Here is a 22923-nt window from a genome sequence, read left to right as displayed (position 1 = left end):
TTTGGGCTGCTGGTGAAAATCTGAGAGGACTGTGCCAGTGTTGCTGAAGGCTGCTACTAGAGACCATGCCTGGTTACCTGGACAGTGTCTTGACATGCATTACACCTGGTCCACTTCACTCATTTTACTTGACCTGCCTGAGGCATCAGAATTTGCCATCTCTGATTTGGAGCTGCATGACTAGCAAGACGATGACATAATTAGCAAAAATAAGGAAGTCCAGAACACGCTGGGGAGAGTAGAAAAGCTAAATTTTAGACATACTAAAATTGACGACTTTGATAATCATCTAGAAGGGAATATGCAGTGTCTTTAGAAATTTGAGGGAAAGTCGGGAAAAGATGCATGTGGATAAAATCAGAATCATCCCATCAGATAATATCTGCTATCATTTCTATAGTATTTAACATTGAAATGTCAGGTAGTGTTCTCAGTAGTCTAAGTATTCCACACACATTAAATCAGTTAGCCCCATTTAATCAGTATTTCCAATCTATAATTATCCCAATTTTACAGATGAGGAAACTGAGGCACACAGAAGTTAAGGTGATTACACTGTAACTAGCTGAGCTGGGATTCAAAAGTAGGTAATCTAGTTCCAGAGTCTGTATTAGGAGAACTTCGTCCTGAGTTTACTCTATATTTTTAGATTAAATAATTTCATTTTTAGAGGTTGGGAAACCGCTAATATTTGTTAGATTTGTAGCTGATAAGAGAATGTAAAAAGAGAAGATAATTCACAAAAATCATTATCCCTTAATATTAAAAAGACTGGAAGCCAGACACAGCTGGGACACATGCCTATAGTCCCAGCAACTCAGGAGGCTGAGGCAGGAGGATTGCTTGAGCCCAGGAGTTTGAGGCCAGCCTGGGCAATATAGTGAGACCCTGTCTCAGAAAAGAAAAAAAAAAAAAAAAAAAATATATATATATATATATATATATATATGTATGAATACCTTACTTAACAGATATTTCCATTAATTCAACAAATGTACATTGGCACTTACTGTGTACAGACATTGTTCTAGGTGCTTGAGATTAAAAGACAAAGATCCTTGCCTTACAGTGCTCACATTCTAACAGAAACATCATAAATGAGCAAAGTATACAGTAGGGGAGATGGTGACAAGTGCTATGACAAAAAGGAAAAGTGGGGCAGGGTAATGGATAGGAGTGGGGGTGAGGGAGAAAGGACTGTGAGTTTATAGGTAGGAGGGGCGGTTCCATTGAAAAGGTGATATTTCTGCAAAGACTTGAAGGAGAGTAAGAAGGGTCAGTCACATGGATATCTGGAGGAAGAGCATTCCGTGAAGAGGAAAAAGCAAAGGCCCCAAAGCAACAATGCCAAGGTTGTTCAAGGAACAGCAAGAGGTGTATGTGGGTGGAACGGAGTAAGAGTAGTGGAGATGAGGTCAGAGGTCAATGGAAGCAGGAAGCAGGTGGTTTAAAGCCTTGTTCAGGCCGGGTGCGGTGGCTCACACCTGTAATCCCAGCACTTTGGGAGGCTGAGGCAGGTGGATCACCTGAGGTCAGGAGTTCAAAACCAGCCTGGTCAGTATGGTGAAACCCCGTCTCTAATAAAAATACAAAAAAATTATCAGGGTGTGGTGGCACTCGCCTGTAGTCCCAGCTACTTGGGGGGCTGAGGCAGGAGAATCACTTGAACCTGAGAGGCAGAGGCTGCAGTGAGCTGAGATCACACCACAGCCCTCCAGCCTGGGTGACAGAGCAGGACCCAGCTTCAAAAAATAAAAATAGCAGTTCGGCGGTCCCGCGGGTCTGTCTCTTGCTTCAACAGTGTTTGGACGGAACAGATCCGGGGACTCTCTTCCAGCCTCCGACCGCCCTCCGATTTCCTCTCCACTTGCAACCTCCGGGACCATCTTCTCGGCCATCTCCTGCTTCTGGGACCTGCCAGCACCGTTTTTGTGGTTAGCTCCTTCTTGCCAACCAACCATGAGCTCCCAGATTCGTCAGAATTATTCCACCGACGTGGAGGCAGCCGTCAACAGCCTGGTCAATTTGTACCTGCAGGCCTCCTACACCTACCTCTCTCTGGGCTTCTATTTCGACCGCGATGATGTGGCTCTGGAAGGCGTGAGCCACTTCTTCCGCGAATTGGCCGAGGAGAAGCGCGAGGGCTACGAGCGTCTCCTGAAGATGCAAAACCAGCGTGGCGGCCGCGCTCTCTTCCAGGACATCAAGAAGCCAGCTGAAGATGAGTGGGGTAAAACCCCAGACGCCATGAAAGCTGCCATGGCCCTGGAGAAAAAGCTGAACCAGGCCCTTTTGGATCTTCATGCCCTGGGTTCTGCCCACACGGACCCCCATCTCTGTGACTTCCTGGAGACTCACTTCCTAGATGAGGAAGTGAAGCTTATCAAGAAGATGGGTGACCACCTGACCAACCTCCACAGGCTGGGTGGCCCGGAGGCTGGGCTGGGCGAGTATCTCTTCGAAAGGCTCACTCTCAAGCACGACTAAGCCTTCTGAGCCCAGCGACTTCTGAAGGGCCCCTTGCAAAGTAATAGGGCTTCTGCCTAAGCCTCTCCCTCCAGCCAATAGGCAGCTTTCTTAACTATCCTAACAAGCCTTGGACCAAATGGAAATAAAGCTTTTTGATGCAAAAAAAATAAATAAATAAATAAATAAATAAAAATAAACATAAATATAAAATAGAATAAAATAAAATAAAGCCTTATTCAAAGCCACGAGACAAATACTGAGTTTTAATCTGAGTGGGTGAGAAACCACTAGAGAGATCTAGGCAGAGCATCACACAATCTGACCAAAGCTTGTCAAGGATCACTGTGGCTGCTATGTGAGAATCAACTGCAGGAGAGCCAAGGTGGAAGCAGAGAGATAAGAAACTTGTTATTAGAGAGACAAGAGTCTGTGGTGGCTTAGAACTCACTAGATTCTGGATATTTTGAAGTTCAGAGTCAACGGGATTTCCTAAAAGGCTGCATGTGGTGAAGACTTAAAGATAACTCTAAGGTTTTTACAAATGTAATTGAAAAATGATAAATAACCAAATTTTTTGAAGTCCTTCCTATCTTAGATTTACTCACTAAGGGGATCTATATATAAAGGAACTGCTTAGTAAATCTTTTACCCAAGCAAGGAATTCTTCTGCAGTAGCACTAGTCATCTCCTAATTGGTCTGTTCATAATTTTAGATTTTCAACTGTGTACCTGCTGAGTGAACTACAATTATTTCTTAGTTTCAACAATCCCTTTTCATCCAATAAGAGTAATCTATACAAACAAATGATGCTCTTAAATATATGTTACTTAATATTCATAAAAATACAGTAAGGACTATACTAGAACCTCATTTACATCTCATTTAATTGTCATAATAATCCTGAAAAGTATCATCCCCCTAAAAAATGAAAGAAGTTATGTTCAGAGGTTAACTATTTTTGCCTAAGGTCAACCAGCTTAGTAACAGCACAGCTTGCCCACTGACTCCAAAGCCAATATGTTTGTTAGCTATACTGTTTCCCAACGTAATATTCTTGAGAGGCACCAATTGTTCAAGTTCTTAAACTGTCTAGCCCTTCCTCTCTTCCACAATGACTAGGTTATTTAAATGGAAATAACTTCACTAAATGGTGGCAAAGATAACTTTCCAGAAACTGGATAGTTTTCCTGGAATTGCCAGTTAGAGATAGGGCAAACACATTGTTTTGTAGACAAAAATCGACAAATAAAACAAAGCGTTCTTTCTGATACAGATTTGTGGCAAGCTTCTCAACTACCACACCATGGTATTATGGAGTTACCATGACAAAGCAATAACCTAGTTTCAGTGTTTCAATAACCCCATCACTCAGTCCCTGTAAGAGAAGAACTTCCCATACCACAGTGATCAGACTTTTCCCCCAGACAGAAATGGTCTCTGAGAGATGATAACTAAGAAGTGCACAAAAGTAGCATCCCTTACAAAAAGCATAAATTCTCATTTTATTGTATTCATTAAATTTTTTTTTTTTTTTGAGAGACAGAGTGTTGCTCAGTTGCCCACTCTGGAGTGCAGTGGTGCAATCTCGGCTCACTGCAACCTCCGCCTCCTGGGTTCAAGCTATTCGGGTGCCTCAGCCTCCCGAGTAGCGGGGACTACAGGTGCATACCACCACACTTGGCTAATTTTTGTATTTTTAGTAGAGATGTGGTTTTGCCATGTTGGCCAGGCTGGTCTGAAACTCCTGGCCTCAAGTGATCCGCCCACTTCAGCCTCCCAAAGTGTTGGAATTACAGGCATGAGCCACTGCGCCCAGCCAACTGACATTTTAAAAAAGGCAATTTTAACTGAGTTTATCTGAATACCTACACTGATCTATCTCTGTGTAACAATGTTTTCCCAAAGAGGGCCGGCAATAACTCTAGGGAAGTCATAGAAACAAGAAATTCTGCTTACAGTTGCAAACACAACAGTGTTACCCTTCTGCTTAAAATCACCTCAACTGCTTTCCACTGCTCCGGGATAAAGGCTGAAGGCCCTGCTCATTGCCCTTCTTGCCTCTCCAGTTCCATGGCACTCATATCTGAGCTTTCCTGGCTCGTCACTCAGCCCTCGTTTCATGAGGGCCCTGCCCTTTCCTGCCCTAGGAATTTAGCAACTGCTATTCCTTCTGCCAAGAACATTCTTCCCTCTGCCCTTCCTGTCACTCCAGCTTGCTCACTTACACTCAACCGTCAGATCTCAGCTGAGGCACTGCTTCCCCAGGGCAGCTCTAGAACTTTCCCTCACAAATTCTCATAGGACCAAGTACCTCCTGTTCTCACCACTTACCATAGCACAGTTTATTCATTTTGTTACTGTTTGTCATCCCATTGGACTATTATAAGGTCTATAGTTAGCACTCAACAGTATATGTGGTGGATAAATGGGCAAATGAATAGTGTTATGTCATACTCTCCACCAAGCCCAGTGAGGGCTTTGCTCACCCTGCCTCCCTAACCTTAATCTCAATCCATCCCAGATGACATGCATATGAATTGCTACATGTTGTTTTGCTAAGAGTGACAAGAAGGGAAATGAAATAAAGGATGCACTATTTTTAAAATATACATTTAACTTATCCTTATCTACAAATAGCTTTTAATGGCACTGAAACTGATCTATTCAAATCCGTTTACCCATGCATTCTAAACTTATAAATTTTGTTATGTAAATCTTCTGACAAATTTTTCTGAAACTGAAAGAAATAAATTATCCTCAATTCAACCAACCAAAACCAACAACAACAAAAAATTAGTTTTAAAGCTCAACACTCTCAGTTGCAAGTAGCAATGGTAATCTCAGTTATCTGACAATGTAGTCACCCAGATATCAACTCTTTCTTCTAAACCTTACCCTGGCAATTAGCTCAGGTAATCAGAGCACAGTGCTACTAAGGCTAATAATACTATAATAATAACAAGTTATCAAGCACTTATGTACTATCTGTTTTACAGAGAATAAGTATTCTCATTTACCCTTCACAATAAGCCTATGAAATCTGTAGGGAAGCTAGAATTCAAGTCTAGGTTTGGGTCTCCAAGTTCAAGTTTGACCTCTAAATAGGAAAGTTAGTGTTGCACAGAAAGAAAGAACAGGAAAAAAAAAAAAAAAAAAAAAAAAAAAAAAAAAACAGGGTGGGAGCAATGGGGGCTAGTCGGGAGGGGAGTGAGGGAAGAAGATATTCAGGGAATGTAGACTCAGGATCTGTAATCCCAGGAAACCTCCCTCTTTGGTTTTTCCTCCAAATCAGATAAAGGTATGCTTTTAGGTCCAATCTTCAGTTGCATCTGTTTCCTCTTATGTAGACTCCAGCACTAGTACTTGAAAGTTGCCCTGCCAACTTTAATCTGCAGAACTTTTTCCATTTAGGCACACGTAGTCCCTTTCGGGAGCCAAAGGGCAGAATAAACAAATATTCAAAAACATTTATGACTAAGTTTATTTCTCTGCCTTCCCTCACCTTCCCTGCCTCTGCGAAAAATATAACCCATGTAATGACTACTGCGATCAACATTGGCTCGCCAGTAAGAACAGGTATCTATACCCCAATACTAGAATGTCAACAGCAAGCATATGACATTTACCAAGCTGGACCTCCAGGGAGTCACTAAATCCATTCAAGAATGCCAGAGCGATAAACAGAAAATAGCATTCGAAGTCAAATCCCACCATTCTGATGACTGTCAAACCCTTTGCTTTGTTAAGCACCTTAGTAACTTTCCAGTATTTTCTCATACGACAAGATTTATGGTTGCAAATCTGAAGAAAATCCCAAGCTACTTGATCCCAAAATGTGCCAACTATTCTGCAATTCTTCCAGAAAAATCATGAATGTGTAAATTTGAAACTGTGCCTTTTTTTGGTCTGAGATTGTTCTTAAAAATAAAACAAAAATTTAATTTTTAAAAAGTGAAAGTGTGTCTTCAATCAAAAAGCTTTTAATAAAGTTTGTAGGTATAAAGAAATCTACTCCCGAGTACTCATCCAGTCTGTAGGCCCATCACCAACATACAGTGTACGAATGTTGCAGAATGGATGACTTGGTTTCAAATCCTGACTCTGCAATTTAATAGCTATGAAACCATAGATAATGAAAGCAATTTACTAAACCCTCTGATTCTTCCTCTGTCCACTGGGGACAACGGAGCACAGCTCAAAGAGGTTAAAAATAATCTCAAGTTCCTGGCACATTTCAAGCACCCATTCAATAAATAATAGTTATTAATATTTCTTCTGGGTTGTCAATTTAAATAACATTTCACATATAATTCTTCAAATCATGTGATATCACAAACTCTTGTTAAAGAAAGACACCTACTATTAATAAGCTCTAGTTACACAAGTATTCTTCAGTCATTTGAGGTTAACCCTGTGCAGTTAACCAATGTGAAAACAGAAATTGTGATTATGCCTGTGATTTTGAGAATCCTTTGATTCTTGAGCATGGCTAAGCAAAGCATATTTTCATGAATGGTTTTTCCAGAGGAGAACCACACCATTCCATGCCATTTTTAAGTCCTCACTATCTACTGAATTAGGAGAACCTTGGAATACTGCAAAGCCAAACGAGTTCCATCAGCAACCAGAAGCTACATCTTAGAGATTTGCTAATGTAAACATCCAGAGGGTAGAACAAAGGGTTGAAGACTTTTTTTGTGAAATCTGACCTCACTCCACAAAACAGAATATTATTCAGCAATACAAACAAAATGAAGTACAGATTTCATAGATGAAACTTGAAAACATTATGCAAAAATCAAAGAGCCACTAACAAAAAAGAACACCTATTGTATGATTCCATTTATATGAAATATCCAGAACAGGCAAACCTACGTAGACAGAAAGTAGATTGGTAGTTGACTAGGGCTGGAGCGGGCGGGGGTCAGGGAGTGAAGGGCCTAATGGGTACAGCATTTCTTTTAAGGAAGATGAAAATGTTCTGAAATTAGATTTGATGATGGTTGCACAACCCTGTGAACATAAGTAAAAACCTTGAATTGTACACTTTAAATGGGCAAATTGTATGGTATATTAATTATATCCCACTAAAGTTGTTTTAAAAAATCTAACTCACTAACTGATTAGTGGATCATTTATTCTTCACTGCGTGTAACAATATCCTCTTCATTAAAAACTAAAAATAAGTGCTCAGAGTGCTGTCTTATGTTTAAAGTTATAAAATATCTTGACACTGGAAGTCTACTTACCTTGCCTTTGCATCTATCATCTCCACTTTATTTCAATAGCAATCATTTTAGATGAACTCCAGCAATGGAAACTACTCAAATACTTGCAAAATGTATTTATGGTCAAACCACATTCTACAGATTACATTTTTTATTGCTCTATAGCAGTGACTGTTCTTTCCTTTATTTAATACAAACTGACCACCTTTGTTATCAATCGTTTTTTGATTACTTGCTACACTGACCTTCAAACACCTGAAACTCCACATTCACAGGATCTCCTTTTGTTCTCCTAAGAAATACAGGAAGTATTCGGGTAACAATGACAGACAAAGAAGTCTTACTTACTAAATTGGCTAAACCCACCTTCTAGGGGTATAGGGAACAAAGGGGATTCACCTGAGTGGGAATGTTACTGGTGAGAACTAGGAGAAAGAGATGGCCCAGCTCTTGACCAGGAGATGGAGATAAATTAGAGTGTGGGCCAGCCAAGTAATGGACAGTCTTGAAAGCCTAACAACACTAAGGAACCTGTTATCTAGAATATTTTACTGATTGTGAAGCATACCTGTATTTCAAGTTTTTCAAAGTTTTTGTTCTTAAATTTAGAAGAGCCAATTTGTGAGAAAAGACAAAAAGTGAGAATCCACACTTTCTGCCCCTCAGATCCTGAAATCTGAGGCAGACAGATTAAACATACTCACATGAAGATACTCACATGAAGAGACTAAGAATAACAAGAATAAAAATATAGTATCAATTCAACATATACTAATAAAATACTTAAAATATATAATTGGTTATAAAGAGGAAAATATTAAATATTAGTACTAGAAAGTAGATTCAAAGGCTGCATAAGAACAGAGACTCTTGAGATTAAGATAGTAATTTCGTAGGGAAAAAACTTACTAGTACTATTTACATACAACAATTCTAAAATCATAACTTTGGTGGAACAATATTTTTAATCACAACTCTAATTATTCAAGTGTCATCTCTGCTAGTTTGTTTTTCAAATTATTTCAGTTCACCCCTCCAACTCATGTGAAGAACCTGTTTAAGATGAGCTGCTCTTAATTTTGTTTTTGAAGAGTCCCAGAATTTGAAGATAAAGGGAGTATTTTCTTTTAAGATCACTTCTTCTGCTTAAGCATTTAAAAAAAAAAAATCCAACAACCCAGGGTAAATTGAACCTGTCAGCATTTCACTTCAATTATGATACTATGATCCTCTGCTGTTCCAGTGTTCCAGTTCAAATTTCATATCTAAATCTTACACAAATACTTCCCTTAATTTATCAATTATCCTTCCTCTGGGGCCAAATCTTTTCAACACAAATGTTACTTATGGTGTTACATCACTTGCCTTTTACTGTACACTCATATGTAGATGACTTGGACTTATCATTTGAATAATCAACCAATATGGTCAATTTTAAAGAGAAAAACAAAAAACAAAAAAAAACACATCCAGGCATGGTGGCTCACACATGTAATCCCAGCACTTTGGGAGGCTGAAGCAGGAGGATTGCTTGGTCTCAGGTCTTCCAGACCAGCCTCTGAAACAGAGTGAGGCCTTGTCTCTACTAAAAACCAAAAAAATTAGCTGGGGTGGTGATGCACACCTGTAGTCCCAGCTACTCAGGAGGCTCACATGGGAGGATCACTTGAACCCAAGAGTTCAAGGCTGCAGTTGGCTATGATCACACCACCACACCACTGCCCTCCAGCCTGGGTGACAAAGTGAGACTCTGTCTCAAAAAAAGAAAAGAAAAGAAAAGAAAACAACAAGTTATTAACATTAGTCTTTGCTTACCAATTACAAATTTTATCTTGATACAATTCCCTAATTTTTATCTTGTATAAAAATCTTGTAGTCTTTTGTAGTCAAAAGTCTTCAAACAGGTTTTCCAAAACTAACAATGAAGAATGTGGGCAAGTCAATTGGGAAATCATAATCTTAATTATAACCAAGTTGAATACTTCACTTTCTTTTTTTTTTTTTTTTTTTTTGAGATGAGTCTCGCTCTGTCACCCAGGCTGGAGTGCAGTGGCATGATCTCGGCTCACTGCAAACTCCGCCTCCTGGGTTCAAGCGATTCTCTTGCCTCAGCCTCCTGAGTAGCTGGGACTACAGGGGCGCGCCACCACGCCCAGCTAATTTTTGTATTTTTAGTACAGACGGGGTTTCACCGTGTTGGTCAGGCTGGTCTCAAACTCCTGACCTCGTGATCCACTCACCTCGGCCTCCCAAAATGCTGGGATTACAGGCGTGAGCCATCACACCCAGCTGAACATTTCACTTCCTTTTTCAGAGAAACAGGTGACTGTGAAACAGTATTATAATGTTGCTCCACATCGTCCAAAGATTTCACATACATATCCACTGCTAAGATGTTTTCTCTTAATGTTTACATAAACCCAAAAGGTTAACATATGTCTTTCCTACTAGGTTGTTTAAATGTTTCTAAATAAACAAAGAACATGGAGTAACATTATTAGTGTATCTTACCTGAGCCCAGTCTGCAGGCAATGCCTAACCACCCCAAAAGTCAATAAAATGCTTAGGAAGTGCACATTCGATTATAAAACATCAAAATAAATAATCATCTCAGGGTAGGACCACAAGCATATCATAAGTAACCACTTGGTTTAAAGGGAAAAAAGGCCAAGAGACGAAAAATAAAGCAAAGAAGGAAACAAAATAGGTTGAAAAAGAAAAAAAAAAGGGGGGGGGGCAAAACTTCCCTGCAGATAATTTTCCCTATTTCCTCAACCTGACCTTCGTCCTCCATTTTAAAAATCCTCCGACTACAAGTTCCATGTGTTTGGTTCACTCTTTACGGGTATACTTTTTCCTACAAACGTCCTTGTGCAAAAAAAAAAAAAAAAAATCTGATTTTAACATGATGAGTTATCATTTTACAGAAGCAATAGTTCTTGCTACTCGTTAGGACTCCAGAACAGTTTAGCGAGAATTCCTTTTAAAGGGGCTTTGTAATTGTATGAAATAGGCCAAATCCAGATACGATTACTATCTTAATCGTAACTGGGGAGGTACGATTCCGCAGTGCAAAAAGCCTTCTAAAATTCTGTGTCCCTACACCCCTTTCCATCCTCTGCCCAAACATGTTAACAGAATGCTCTGCATCCTTAGCACAGGGCCAATATTCAAACCAAGCGAAAAACTTTATTTTAAAAACACTTACAAGGGGCGAACCAAGGAGGACAGCGTGTGACTGAGGAGGCAGCAGGGCGACTGACTGGCTCCATGAACACGGAATGGCTTAAAGGGCACAAGCCCCAGAGACTTAAGGCAGTTTTCTCCTACACCCTAAGCTGAGCTTAGATTCCCAGGATTGAGCGAGCAGTGTATTTCGTACCTTAAAACTCTGCAAGTAGTCTAAGCAAGCAGAAGACAGCCAAGGGAGCCAGGAGGGGCCCGCGGGGCGCAGGAGCCTGAGAAAGAGGAGAGCTGGGGAGGGGAAGGCCAGGAGCAGAGCCCAGAACTAGTCATCACGGGCCAGGCCTGGTCCGGGCCGCCGCGGGAGCGAGGACGCGGCGCTGCATCCGACTCACCTGCCCATTCTCCGAGCCCCGGGCCGACCCCCGCCTCATTCCCCACTCCCCAGACCCGGAGGGCCGTGAAGAGCGAGTACGAAATACGCAGGGCTAGGTAGGCCACGGTGCCCGCGCCGACCCAGTACAGGAAGCCGGCGGCGGGGAGAGCGCTCTCCATGGCTTTCCACTAGGCCTCACTACCTTCGTGAATGAAAAGAGCGAGTGAATGAATCCAGGAGGAGGCGCCGGCCGTGACGGTGAGGATGACACTAATAGGCGCTGCTCCGACACCACTTTGGGCCTAAACCCCGCCCGCGGGGCCATATCCGTGTCGCTATTGGTGACCCGTCTTTCCCTCTGCGCGTAGTGCGTCAGCCATTAGCTGACTCCAGTTCCACTGCCCCTCCCACACTCCTCCCATCACCGCGTCCCCCGGGGTTCCGCCAGTGAGCGCCCTGTCTCACCCCACCGAGGCGCCCCGGTCTCTCATTGGCTGCAGCCGTACTCGCGACTGCGGAAGACTGCGCTCGGATTGGCCGGTCAGACCCAGGCTGGTTTGAGCTCAGGTTCGAAGAGGAAATGGGATCAGAGAAGCCGCTAGTGAATGGAAAGATTGTAGTAAGAAGTAGGAGTAGGCAGGGCGCGGTGGCTAACACCTGTAATCCCAGCACTTCGGGAGGCCGAGGCGGGCGAATCGCTTGAGCTTAGGAGTCCGAGACCAGCCTGGCCAACATCCGAACCTCGTCTCTACTAAAAATACAAAAATTAGCCGGGCTTGGTGGCGTGCGCCTGTAATCCCAGCTACTCGGGAGGCTGAGGCAGGAGAATCACTTGAACCCGGGAGGCAGAGGTTGCAGTGAGCCGAGATCGCGCCACTGCATTCCAGCCTGAGCGACGGAGTGAGACTCCATCCCAAAATAAAAACAAAAAAAAAAAGAAAAGAAATAGGTGTGGAGCCACAGTTTTATTTTCAACTCTTTATTAAATAAATATATATTTCACATATATGATATAATTATATAATAAATATATCATTGTTAAGCGTGCTGTCATTGTTGCCATAAACTTTTCCAGATAAAGGCTTGCAGTCTTCTGTGTCTGTGCCTTCCTCGCTGCAGGCATTCGCCCGGGTTACACTCACTCATAGAGAGCCCTTAAATGCCAGACCTCCCTCCCAGCTGAGCACTAAACATCACTTAGTTCCCAACGATTTGGGGTTCAAGGCAAATAACCTGATGGAGTCTAATAACTGTTAGACGATGGCATCAGAGCTGTACGGTGAATGAAAAATATAGGAACACAGCTTGCTGAACAATTAGTTTTGGAAGGAGACTATATCTTTTAATTTGTCTTCAAAGGGGGATAGAAAATTTTACTTTCTTTTTTAAATTTCCCTTTTTTGGTTGGGGAGTGGGGGAGTGGTATTTCCAGGGGGCACAGAAGTGTGAAGTCCAGATACAGGCATGGGAACTACGTTAGCAAAGTTGCAGAGGAGAAAGACCACAAGGTAAGTTTAAAAAATTGTGTAAAACTTAAGGAGATTTTGGGCTGAGACGATGGGGTTTTCTAAATATACAATTATGTCATCTGCAAACAGGGACAATTTGACTTCCTCTTTTCCTAACTGAATACTCTTTATTTCTTTCTCCTGCTGATTGCCCTGGCCACAACTTCCAACACTATGTTGAATTGGAGTGGTGAGAGAGGGCATCCCTGTCTTGTAACTCAATGTGCAAAAATCACAGGCATTCTTATACACCAATAACAGACAAACAGAGAGCCAAATCATGACTGAACTCCCCTTCACAATTGCTTCAAAGAAAATAAAATACCTAGGAATCCAACTTACAAGGGATGTGAAGGACCTCTTCAAGGAGAACTATAAACCACTGCTCAACGAAATAAAAGAGGACACAAACAAATGGAAGAACGTTCCATGCTCATGGATAGGAAGAATCAATATCGTGAAAAATGGCCATACTGCCCAAGGTAATGTACAGATTCAATGCCATCCCCATCAAGCTACCAATGACTTTCTTCACAGAATTGGAAACAACTACTTTAAAGTTCGTATGGAACCAAAAAAGAGCCCGCATTGCCAAGTCAATCCTAAGCCAAAAGAACAAAGCTGGAGGCATCACACTACCTGACTTCAAACTATACTACAAGGCTACAGTAATCAAAACAGCATGGTACTGGCACCAAAACAGAGATATAAACCAATGGAACAGAACAGAGCCCTCAGAAATAACACCACACATCTACAACTATCTGATCTTTGATGAACCTGGCAAAAACAAGAAATGGGGAAAGGATTTCCTATTTAATAAATGGTGCTGGGAAAACTGGCTAGCCATATGTAGAAAGCTGAAACTGGATCCCTTCCTTACACCTTATACAAAAATTAATTCAAGATGGATTAAAGACTTACATGTTAGACCTAAAACTATAAAAACCCTAGAAGAAAACCTAGGCAATACCATTCAGGACATAGGCATGGGCAAGGACTTCATGTCTAAAACACCAAAAGCAATGGCAACAAAAGCCAAAATTGACAAATGGGATCTAATTAAACTAAAGAGCTTCTGCACAGCAAAAGAAACTACCATCAGAGTGAACAGGCAACCTACAGGATGGGAGAAAATTTTTGCAATCTACTCATCTTACAAAGGGCTAATATCCAGAATCTACAAAGAACTCAAACAAATTTACAAGAAAAAAACAAACAACCCCATCAACAAGTGGGCAAAAGATATGAACAGATGCTTCTCAAAAGAAGACATTTATGCAGGCAACAGACACATGAAAAAATGCTCATCATCACTGGCCATCAGAGAAATGCAAATCGAAACCACAATGAGATACCATCTCACCAGTTAGAATGGCGATCATTAAAAAGTCAGGAAACAACAGGTGCTGGAGAGGATGTAGAGAAATAGGAACACTTTTACACTGTTGGTGGGACTGTAAACTAGTTCAACCATTGTGAAAGACAGTGTGGTGATTCCTCAAGGATCTAGAACCAGAAATACCATTTGACCCAACCTTCCCATTACTGGGTATATACCCAAAGGATTATAAATCATGCTGCTATAAAGACACATGCACACGTATGTTTATTGCAGCACTATTCACATTTGGAACCAACCCGAATGTCCAACAATGATAGACTGGATTAACAAAAAGTGGCACATATACACCATGGAATACTATACAGCCATAAAAAAGGATGAGTTCATGTCCTTTGTAGGGACATGGATGAAGCTGGAAACCATCATTCTCAGCAAACTATCGCAAGGACAAAAAACCAAACACCGCATGTTCTCACTCATAGGTGGGAATTGAACAATGAGAACACTTGGACACAGGAAGGGGAACATCACACACTGGGGCCTGTCATGGGGTGGGGGGGTGGGGGTGGGGAGGAATAGCATTAGGAGATAAACCTAATGTAAATGACGAGTTAGTGGGTACAGCACACCAACATGGCACATGTATACATATGTAACAAACCTGCACATTGTGGACATGTACCCTAGAACTTAAAGTATAATTTTAAAAAATTGTGTAAAACAATAAAGTGCTTCACACTTACTCTCTACCTTCCTTCAAGAGTTTTTGTTTCCTTCTCTGGCATGGATTTGGGCTCAGAAAGGTACCTAAAATTTGTTCTTAGCCAGTAGGGGCTGCTGATTCAAGACTTGAGTGTTTTTTGTAAAGCAGGAACTTAAGGATAATAATTCTAAGGGTAACAGTTCAACATACCTTGCAGCTAACTTCATAGTTTGATAAGATTCAATTTGAGCCTTATTTCTTGCTGCCCAAACCCCCCCTTCTCCATTCTCTTATCAGATTAATTAGTTCTAACCCTAAGGCTGTAAATGTAAACCATCAATTACCCTGCAGAATTCAGCCATGTGAGTCGAGCTGACATCATATTTTATTTTAATTGAATTTGGTACCTTTGGCTGGGGCTGCCTCTTCAGTTCAACTAAAGGCCCACCACTCTTCGTCCTCAACTTCTCCCTCTTCCCCAAATCTTTGCCTACAGTATAGCTATATCCCCAAATTTATATATCCCAGCTCATCATTGCTCACCAACAAGGCACCCTCTAGATATTCAGTCCCATTCTCCTTAGAATAGGGTGGAAGGGGGAGAAGACAGTTATTATAAACTAACAATACATATTTTTTGTTGCATATGTCTGTCTGTCTGTGGCCCCCACTAGAATCTATGATTATAGGGAACACTATGCTGTGAATGCATAGGACCTAAAACAGTGCCTGGTACCTAGGGGACCCCAACAAATATCTAAGAAATAAACAGAAGTGAAGATTCATTCATTCAACAAATATTATTGTGTTCTAATTATGTGCCAGTCCACTGAGCTAGGTACTAGGTATAAAATAGTGAGCAAATGGGCAATTCTCAGTCCTAACCCTACTCTACCATTCAACAGGGAGTGGCCACTGCTTTCCTCTCGGTGTCCTTTGCTGGCCCCTTCTCTTACTGGCCTCTAAATTACACAGTGCCCTCAGGCTCAGACCCCAGCTCTCTTTACGTCTCTAATATATGATTTTATCCAGTCCCTTGGTTTTAAATATCAACTGTAAGCTGATTATTTCCAAATGTCTCTGTCCAGGCTCAACTTCTGCTTAGAGGTCCAGACTTCTATACGGTATATATATATCCACCTGCCTATTCGCATCTCTACTCAGATATAAAATAAACATTTCAAAGTTAACATGTTTAGAATAGAACTCTACACTCAACACACACACACACACACACACACACACACACACCCTCTTCCTCTTTTCGTTCCTATTTCTATTAATGATACCATCATTTACCCCCTTTCTAAGGCCCAAGACTTAGGGATGAATGTTAACTCTTTCTTTTCTTTTTTTTCCTGCTCTTACCGCCCAGGCTGGAGTGCAATGGCGCAATCTCAGTTGACTACAACCTCCGCCTCCCAGGTTCAAGTGATTCTCCTTCCTCAGTCTCCCAATTAGCTGGGGTTACAGGTGCCCGCCATTATGCCCAGCTAATTTTTGTATTTTTAGTAGAGACAGGGTTTCACCATGTTGGCCAGGCTGGTCTCAAACTCCTTACCTCAAATTATCCGCCTGCCTGGGCCTCCGAAAGTGCTAGGATTACAGGCATGAGCCAACATGCCAGGTCTGAACCTTGATTCTTTTCTTTCCATTACATTCCATATCCAATTCTTTAGCAGGTCTTATTCACTCTACTTCCAAAATATATCTTGACTGGCCACTACTAACCTAATTCAAATCACAAGCATTTTTAGCCTGGAATATGGCAATAGCCTCCTAACTGGTCTCCCTAAAGCCTGTGTTGGAGTTTGTTGTCCATGTAGCAACTAGAGGGTTTTTTTTTTTTTTTAAGTAAATTAGATATCATTTTCTTCTACTCAAATCCCTTCAAGGACTTTATATCACATTAAGAACAATCCTCCAAGTTGAGTTTGTCTGCCCTGACCTCTCCGGCAACACGGACCACCCTCTCCTGTGCTCACTTGATTCCAGCCACACTAACTCCTTGCAGTTCCTCAAATAAGTCAATTTCGTTCTGGTCTCAGAGTCGTTCTATTACACTTCCACTTCCCTCTGCCTGGAACCTCTTACTATCTTCCCAAGGCTCACTCCTTTGTATCATTTAGGCTTTTGTTCACATGTCATCCCCCTTAGAATGGTATTCCCTGACCTCCCTTCATAACTTTCCCAAATAGCTTTATCCTCTGCTCTAGCAATCCTTATCCTTTTATCTTACTTTGTTTTCCTTACAGAACATAATGCTTTCAAATTGTTTGATTACTAGGTCTTTGTCCATCTACCTAATAGAATGAATGTAAGTTCATTAGTACAGTGAACTTTTCTTGTTCACTACTGTATCTTTAGCTAAGATGTGCACCCAAGAGTACCTGACACTTGGTATGCAATAAATACCTGTTGAATGGGTGATGAAGGAATAAATGAAAATAGATTGTCTAGTGGGAGAGACAGACATTCAGCAAACTTCCAACTAATTATATGATAAAAATTGTAATACGTACAAAGAAGAAAATAATAGGACATAAGGAAAGAGGTTAACAAGAGGACCTAATTTAGGTGGGGGAAAAGAAACAGCCTTGAAATGCCTTTCTAAGGAACCCATATTTGAACTGGGATCTGAGAAAATGCAAAAATTGAGTGAGGGTGGGGTAGAGGAGAAAGCAATCAACACCGGAATGAAGGCTTTGATGTGGTTTTGAAGAATACACATCTGTGCCTCTTGCAACTATCACAGCATATGGCATAAAATTAAATAGGCAATAATTGTTGGTGTAGGGCTATTTAAAATAAACACATGTACTTTGGAAATGGAATTTCCATTGCTGTTGGAATTTAGTTATTTTAATGAAAAGGAATGTTAAAGACTGAAACCATCTCATTTTGGTATGCATTCCTCTTCTAAAATGCCTAGGCACTACCCATGCAATTAATAGAATAATCGTTATTTAAAATGTACACATTTATTCTGATCACCTCAGCCTCTTTTTAGGAATTAGGAATACTAATTGTTTTATCTACTAAGGGAAAAAATGGCGACTTCCACAAAGTGAAGCAGTACATGCCAGATAGCCCTTTGGAGTTCAGGTGGTCACACACTTTTGGAATTCAACAATCCTTTGTCGCTGAATAAATTTTACGAACCACAGTAAACTCTAATGCATACAGGACCCTATAATGATGACCCACTCCTATTCAGCAGTATTCTGTGCTGAAATTTAACACCTAATGAAGGGTTAGTAGAGCCATACTAACCAAACATGTGACTAATAGCTCTCCGAAGAAGAGGCAATACGATAAAACTCTGGTCTTTAGTGTCAGGTAAATCTGGAACCAGATCCTGATTCTGCCTCTTATTAGCTGTATGATCTTGTATAGATTTAATTATTATGCATTCAAATTCCACATCTGTAAAATGAGAACAATACTACTTAAGCATTTAGCAGTGATTGGCAGATAGATATTAAGTGTTCAGTGAGGTAGGTACTACTCTTAACCCCATTTTACGAATGAGGAAACAGAAGCTTAAAGCTAGTAAGTGGAAGAATTGGAATTTGAACCAAAAAGGCGTGACTATGAAATCATATCTCCAGAACTAGCTCAGAGAAAGCAGCATCTAAAAAATGACTAAAGGCTGGGTGCCGTGGCTCATGCCTATAATCCCAGCACTTTGGGTGGACCCCTTGAGCTCAGGAGTTTGAAATCAGCCTGGGCAATATAGCGAAACCCTGTCTCTACAAAAAATACAAACAAACAAACAAAACTAGCTGGGCTTGGTGGTGCATGCCTGTAGTCCTAGCTACTTGGGAGGCTAGGCAGGATAATTGCTTGAGCCTGGGAGGCGGAGGATGCAGTGAGCTGAGATTGCGCCATTGGATTCCAGCCTGGGTAACAAAGTGAGACCCTGTCTCAGAAAAAAAAAAAAAAAAAAGAAAGAAAAGAAAAGAAAAAGACTAAAGGAGAGTAGAAGAGTCTCTAGAAATATTTTGTTATTACACAAATAAAATACTCAGATGCAATCACATTAGATTTCTGCTTCATTTATTAACAAATTTAGAGTTTAGAATAGTATTTAATATGAAAAAAATGAAGCAACAATATTGTATCATATTAGTATACAAATATTCCCATTTAGTTGAAAATTCATTTTTAATATTTCTGTAAATTGAGTTTCAGATCAGAGTTTCCTGATGAAATCAGGAGTAGTTCTATAGAATGAAAGTACACTTCATAATCAGGGAGTTTCATAGAAGCTAGGAATTATTAAGCATACCATCTTGTTTAATCCTTTGGGACATAGCTGAATCCTTCACTTGGCTGTAAAATAAAACCTTTTAACAGTTCTGTCTTCTCGCTCATCTTGATTTAAACATTGTTCAAAATATTGAACTTTAACTTGCCTTTAAATTCAGTTGTCCAATCCTGGGTTAAAAAGAAAAAGTGTTGTGATGAACAAACCAATTTAAAAGAAACTGAGTCTTAAGCATTAGAAATTGGGAGGTTTCCCAAAGTTACTATTTAATTTATTTAACAAGAAATATTACCATAAGAAAGGAAGATTAACATTTATTGGCCAGGGTGCGGTGACTCATGCCTGTAATCCTAGCACTTTGGGAGGCCGAGGCAGGCGGATCACCTGAGGTCAGGAGTTTGTGACCAGTCTGGCCAACATGGTGAAACCCCATCTCTACTAAAAACACAAAAATGAGCCGGGTGTGGTGGCAGGCACCTGTAATCCCAGCTACTCAGGAGACTGAGGCTCTCTTGAACCCAGGAGGTGGAGGTTGCAGTGAGCCAAGATCGCACCACTGCACTCTAATCTGGGCAACAGAGTGAGACTCTATCTTAAAAACAAACAAACAAAAACACCTATTATGCTTTAATATTGCAATATCAACTTCAAAGTCACTTCACATACATTACCCCATTCAAACATCACAATAACACCCCCATTTTTCCAACAGGGAAATTAACTCTTTAAGTTAACCTTCTTGCATACGGACTACTTTAGTGCAGCAGGCCTGTTTCTAGAACAAAGATGTCTTCACTAAAAATGAAGGGCTAGGCCGGGAGCGGTGGCTCACGCCTGTAATCCCAGCACTTTGGGAGGCCGAGGCAGGCGGATCACGAGGTCAGGAGATTGACACCATCCTGGCTAACACGGTGAAACCCCGCCTCTACTAAAAACACAAAAAAATTAGCCGGGCGTGGTGGCGGGCGCCTGTAGTCCCAGCTACTTGGGAGGCTGAGGCAGGAGAATGGCGTGAACCCGGGAGGCAGAGCTTTCAGTGAGCCGAGATCATGCCACTGCACTCCAGCCTGGGCAACAGAGCGAGACTTGGTCTCTAAAAAAAATAAAAAATAAAAAATAAAAAATAAGAAGGGCTCTTTCTACTCTGCCACCTATTTTATAACAGAACTTAGACTCACATTCATAGTCTTCTGTAAACATATTTCCCAAATAAAGCTGAAATCAGTCATTTTGAAACAAGTGATTAGAAAATATAGTTTTAACATTTTACTTATTTTTTAGTTTCAAAAGCACACAGAATTATATGAAATGAAAAAGCATCCCACCCCATTTTCTATTCCCACTAACAGTTGGCAATTTGTACTGTATTCTTCCCTTTCTTTTTCTTTTCACTGCCATTTCTAAGTATGAAGCTATATAATATACACAACATATACATATGTACTTTTTTAGAAGTAAAAGCTGTGATCATGCAAAAATAATTCAACAACTTTCTTTCTCCACTCAATAATATATGATTAAAAATATCATAGTGAAATCTTGACATATCAATATTGCACATTAACTGGTTTTCTTTATTGCATCAGCAGATCTAATAATCGTTCCATCAGTCTTACTCAGAATACTTTCGCTTAAAGAAAGGAATTAGTGCCATGGTAAACAAACCAGTTTAAAACCGTGTGAAAGGGGCCAGGTGCGATGGCTCATGCCTGTAATCCCAACACTCTGGGAGGCCAAAATTGGCGGATTACCTGAGGTCAGGAGTTCGAGACCAGTCTGGCCAACATGGCGAAACCCCGTCTCTACTAAAAAATGCAAAAATTAGCTGGGTGTGGTGGCACAAGCCTGTAATCCCAGCTACTTGGGAGGCTGAGGCTGGAGAATCGCTTGAACCTGGGAGGTGGAGGCCAGAGAATCGCTTGAACCCAGGAGCCAAGATGGCGCCACTGCACTCCAGCCTGGGCAACAGAGTGAGACTCCATCTCAAAAAAATAAATAAATAAAATAAAACCATGTGAAAGGGAAAGTAAACCATAATATCTTACCTACATCATATTTCCAGCATAACTGTAGGACAGTTATGCAAGCAAACTTAAGGCAAATAATATAGTGGAATTTAAGGAGGTTTTCTTTACCTGAATCCTTAATTTGGCAATAGGTCCAAGGATTTGTTATCTTTACCCACACTTTTTTTTTCTAAAAATTCTAGCTACTTTAGTTTATATTATTTTTGCCTAGTTCTTTCCTTTATTCCCCTTATAATCTTTTTTTAAAATTTGTATAAAGACAGAGTCTTGCTCTGTCACCCAGGCTGGAGTGCAGTCGTATGATCATAGCTCACTGCAGCCTTGAACTCCTGGACTCAAGCAATCCTCCTGCCTCAGCCTCCCAAGTAGCTAGGACTACAGGCACACAGCACCACACCCAGCTAATATTTTTTGTAGAGACAAGGCCTTGCTATGTTGCCTAGGCTGGTCTCCAACTCCTGGGCTCAAGCAATCCTCCTGTCTTGGCCTCCCAAAGTGCTGGGATTACAGGCATGAACTACTGTGCCAGACTCCCTTGCTATCTTTTAAAATATATTTGATGTATACAAAAGATTAGATGAAATATATGTTAGTTATATAAAGCATAATATAATGAAAAACTGTAAACTCACCACCTAACTCAAGAACCAAAAAACCAAAAACCTACCCTAGTGCATTCTCCAAAGGTAAGCACAGCCCTAAATGTTGTATATCGTTCTACTGCTTTTAAATATATATGCTTATATCACAAATATATATGAAATAATAACATGGTGTTTCATTTTGCTTATTTTTGAGCTCTATTTTAAAAGCATGATAGGCTGGGTGCTGGAGAAAGCATCCCAGATCTTCCCTCCAGGACCAAGACCTTCATTCCCACATTTGCTGACAATCCTGGTCTATGTCCCTCTATGGGACCTGTCCTAGGCTAAAGGGAGCTGCTTTGCCCCTCTCCAATGGCAGCCTACATCCAATGACTGGATGATGCAGGAGTACAAAAGCCTGGACCACCTATCTTAATTATGAACATCTCTGAAAAGCCTTCCCAGCTTCAGAGCCCCCAGTGGAATTTCCTGAAGCTTCCATTATGCTGCAGTGCAGTTCAACTTCTCTTTCAGCTTAATCCAGCTTCCCTCCCTCCCTTAAGGATGTTGTTCCCCAGTGTATTCCATTACAAATCCCCTGCAAGCAAATCTCAATCTCAGAGTCTGTTTCCTGGGTAACATGACTGTTGCAGGCTGCAATGTATCTCCCTAAAAGATATGTTAAAGTCCTAACCCCACAACCTGTGACCTTGGCCTTATTTGGAAATAAGGTCTTTGCAGATGTAATCAGGTTAAGATGAGGTCATAAAGGATTAGGGTGGGCCCTAAACCTTAGGGTGGGCCTAAACCCAATGTCTGTTTCCTTATAAAAAGAGAGAGATTTAGAGAAACACAAAGAGACAGAGGGAGAGACAAGGGAAGCAGAGATTTTAGTAATACAGTTTCCAGCCAAGGAACGTTCAAAATGGCCGACAACCACCAGAAGTTAGGAAGAGGCAAGGAAGGATGCTTCTGGAGAGCCTGCAGAGAGGGCATGGCCCTTCCCAACACCTTGATTTTGGACTTCTAGCCTCAAAATTGTGAGAGAATAAATTGCTATTCTTTTTTTTTTTTGAAACAGAGTCTAACTTTGTTGCCCAGGCTGGAATGCAGTGGCACCATCTTGGCTCACTGCAACCTCCGCCTCCCAGGTCCAAGTGATTCTCCTGCCTCAACCTCCCAAGTAGCTGGGATTACAGGTGCCTGCCACCACGCCCAGCTAATTTTTG

The 22923-nt window shown here is 41.1% G+C and overlaps 2 protein-coding genes across 2 annotated transcripts in view; one reads left to right on the top strand and one right to left on the bottom strand.

Moving 5' to 3' along the window:
• The window catches only part of HSD17B12 (hydroxysteroid 17-beta dehydrogenase 12), a 175924-nt gene extending 164261 nt beyond the window's left edge, over positions 1 to 11663 (bottom strand). The window contains exon 1 of the mRNA XM_003808211.5: positions 11277 to 11663. Within this exon, the coding sequence (XP_003808259.1) occupies positions 11277 to 11436 (160 nt within the window). The 5' untranslated portion in view covers positions 11437 to 11663. The remainder of the gene's footprint in view (positions 1 to 11276) is intronic.
• On the top strand, positions 1757 to 2698 carry LOC100971948 (ferritin light chain). Its single transcript, XM_008960293.5, has one exon. The coding sequence runs from the start codon at positions 1960 to 1962 to the stop codon at positions 2485 to 2487; it is 528 nt and encodes a 175-aa protein (XP_008958541.3). The 5' UTR covers positions 1757 to 1959; the 3' UTR covers positions 2488 to 2698.
• Positions 11664 to 22923: the final 11260 nt, after the last annotated feature.

Source organism: Pan paniscus, chromosome 9 (genome assembly GCF_029289425.2).
Source record: "Pan paniscus chromosome 9, NHGRI_mPanPan1-v2.0_pri, whole genome shotgun sequence".
NCBI classification, from domain to species: Eukaryota; Metazoa; Chordata; class Mammalia; order Primates; family Hominidae; genus Pan; species Pan paniscus.
This window is presented reverse-complemented; position numbering and strand designations above follow the sequence as displayed.

Bases quoted from the DNA above. Each gene is read 5' to 3' on its own strand.
- LOC100971948 (XM_008960293.5), top strand. From the start codon at position 1,960: ATGAGCTCCCAGATTCGTCAGAATTATTCCACCGACGTGGAGGCAGCC.